The 2,245-nt window shown below is 35.8% G+C and overlaps 1 protein-coding gene across 1 annotated transcript; it reads right to left on the bottom strand.

Moving 5' to 3' along the window:
* Nucleotides 1–275: 275 nt before the first annotated feature.
* LOC130823798 (zinc finger CCCH domain-containing protein 20-like) lies at nt 276–2,245 on the bottom strand. Its single transcript, XM_057688576.1, has one exon. The coding sequence runs from the start codon at nt 2,155–2,157 to the stop codon at nt 1,111–1,113; it is 1,047 nt and encodes a 348-aa protein (XP_057544559.1). The 5' UTR covers nt 2,158–2,245; the 3' UTR covers nt 276–1,110.

Genomic DNA, 2,245 nt, shown 5'->3' with positions numbered 1-2,245 from the left:
ACTAAACTTTTATAATTCTTGGTTAAGTGTAAGTCAAAATATATGACCAAAATAAACATTGCGTAAAAATTTAAATATGTCAAGTACTTACATTCGTTTTTTACTTACATCTAAACACCTTTTTAAGTAATGCAATGCCTTCGTCGAATTGTTTATATCTAAAAGTATTGGACAAGACAAATAAATAATATTCCCACATGACTATATTTTTCTTCTCGTACAATTACGAAAATATATAAAATATCATAAAATAATAAACGTAGATAAAATTCAACTTGAATGCAAAGAAATATACTATAGCGAATGAAGTATGATGGTACAATAATTACTCAATAAAAGTAACCAACATGTAATTATACAATATCATTTCATTTCATAATATTACAACATAAAATTAAAATAAAGCAAACTTAAAATTTAATTAATAATTTTTCATAATCATAATACATCATAATAATATTAGTAATAATAATGAACATGAAAATTTTATCCAAGCTCATCATAAATATTCAAACATGCTTCTTCCCTATATCTTCAACCCAAAAAAAAAGAAAATGAACTGTACAAAATAAGCAGCTAAAATCTTGTTGCTCTTTTTTTCCAATGCAAATCTAGCAGCTTCCATATTGTCCCACGTATATCTTATTATTCTTAAAAAGTGGGTTCCTCTTCATTTCTTAGTACAACTACTTATTTGGAATACTTTATTTACACTATCATTTCTAAAAAAAGTCCATATAAAAATAGTGCATATTAAATTAGATTTATGATTTTAAGAGCTTGAGATATAGAACATTAAAAAAGTCCACAATAATAATAATAATAATGTGAATTAAATCCATTGTATTAACATTTTTATCAGTTAGCCCAATTTTAGGATATATTAAAGACTTTTAACCCAATAAAAAGAAAATTCATACTCCTATATGCTTCTAATAATTTTCAAATTTCTTAATTGGAATTTTTATAAAAATAATTTGAAAAATAGAAATAATTTTTGAAAAAGAACAATCCTAAGTCCTAACCAATTAATTACTTCACGAAGAGATAATATATCTAATGTGTCAATTTTTAATTGGTCAGACCGTGAGGGGAAAGGTACGATTACAATTACTCAATAAGATCAGAAACCCATCCAAAATCTGGACCCGGCCCGGGGACTGTAACTGAAAGTGGGCTACCCGACCCATCAAGTGGGTTTTCTTTGCTCAACTTCTCAAACATACGAGCCCTTAACACTCTACCTGACTCTACCCTTTCCATAATAGGCTCATCCTCTTCATCACCAAACTCTCTTTTATCCCAGTACCCGACTCTAGGCCCGGTCGGAGTTGTTGGCAGGCTAAAAAACCCAGCCCGATTCATCGCTGTTGGACCTCCAAGACCTCGAGGAGACCCGAAAACAGGGGATCCGCTAACCCATGAGCTAGGCATGGACTTGACCTTATTTAGTTGGAGATTCCTAAGAGACGCTACAAGCTCTTCAACAGTAGGAGAGCCTGAGCCCATTGTTGCCTCCTCAGAGCCCGAGAAACACCCACCAGTGGTGCCTCTCGGGCTGCCAAGTCCAGGCAAAGGCCTGAGTTGATCAGGTGTGTGGGCAAAGAAACAGACCCGGCGTTTACACCCGGGTCCATCCTTACACGCTTGGGTTCTAAACCGGGTCGGGTGAAGCCAACACTCGAAAACACCATGTGCAAACTCGCAACCATCACCCTTTTTACAACCACCCTTCCGAAACTCCGAACACGCGGTACCAGAATAGTTAAACTTTCGTGGATCTCTCCGACGGGCTTTCTCACCCGGATGAGCAAAAGGGCACTCAGTCCAGTCATGAGCCCGAGCCCGATTACATTTCCTAACTTTAAAATCATACATAAAAAAATCATCATCATAATCCCCAGCATCAAATTCAAAATCACCTGGTAATTCCTCTTTCGTCGGAGATTCATTCTCTCCGGTATCAGAAACAAGATAACGACGTAACGATGTTAAAACGGCGTCGTAATAGCTTGTAGAGTTTGGGGAAAACCCATCTCCGTTAGAGTATAACGCGGATGAAAAAGTAGGAGAATTAATTTGGGTATTTTGATTGAAAGATTCTGGCCATGGCGGTACATGAATCTGGTGATTACGATGAATTTCTCCGATCATCATTTTCTGTTTCAAATCGAGAAGAAGAAGAAATGGTGGGAGTGTATTTTTGGTGCGTGTCCGAGGATATGATAGCAAAAGTCGGCTATGA

This window comes from Amaranthus tricolor, chromosome 9 (assembly GCF_026212465.1).
Source record: "Amaranthus tricolor cultivar Red isolate AtriRed21 chromosome 9, ASM2621246v1, whole genome shotgun sequence".
In the NCBI taxonomy this organism is placed as follows: Eukaryota; Viridiplantae; Streptophyta; class Magnoliopsida; order Caryophyllales; family Amaranthaceae; genus Amaranthus; species Amaranthus tricolor.
This window is presented reverse-complemented; position numbering and strand designations above follow the sequence as displayed.

Coding starts and splice junctions, on each gene's coding strand:
- LOC130823798 (XM_057688576.1), bottom strand. CDS start 2,157: ATGATGATCGGAGAAATTCATCGTAATCACCAGATTCATGTACCGCCA.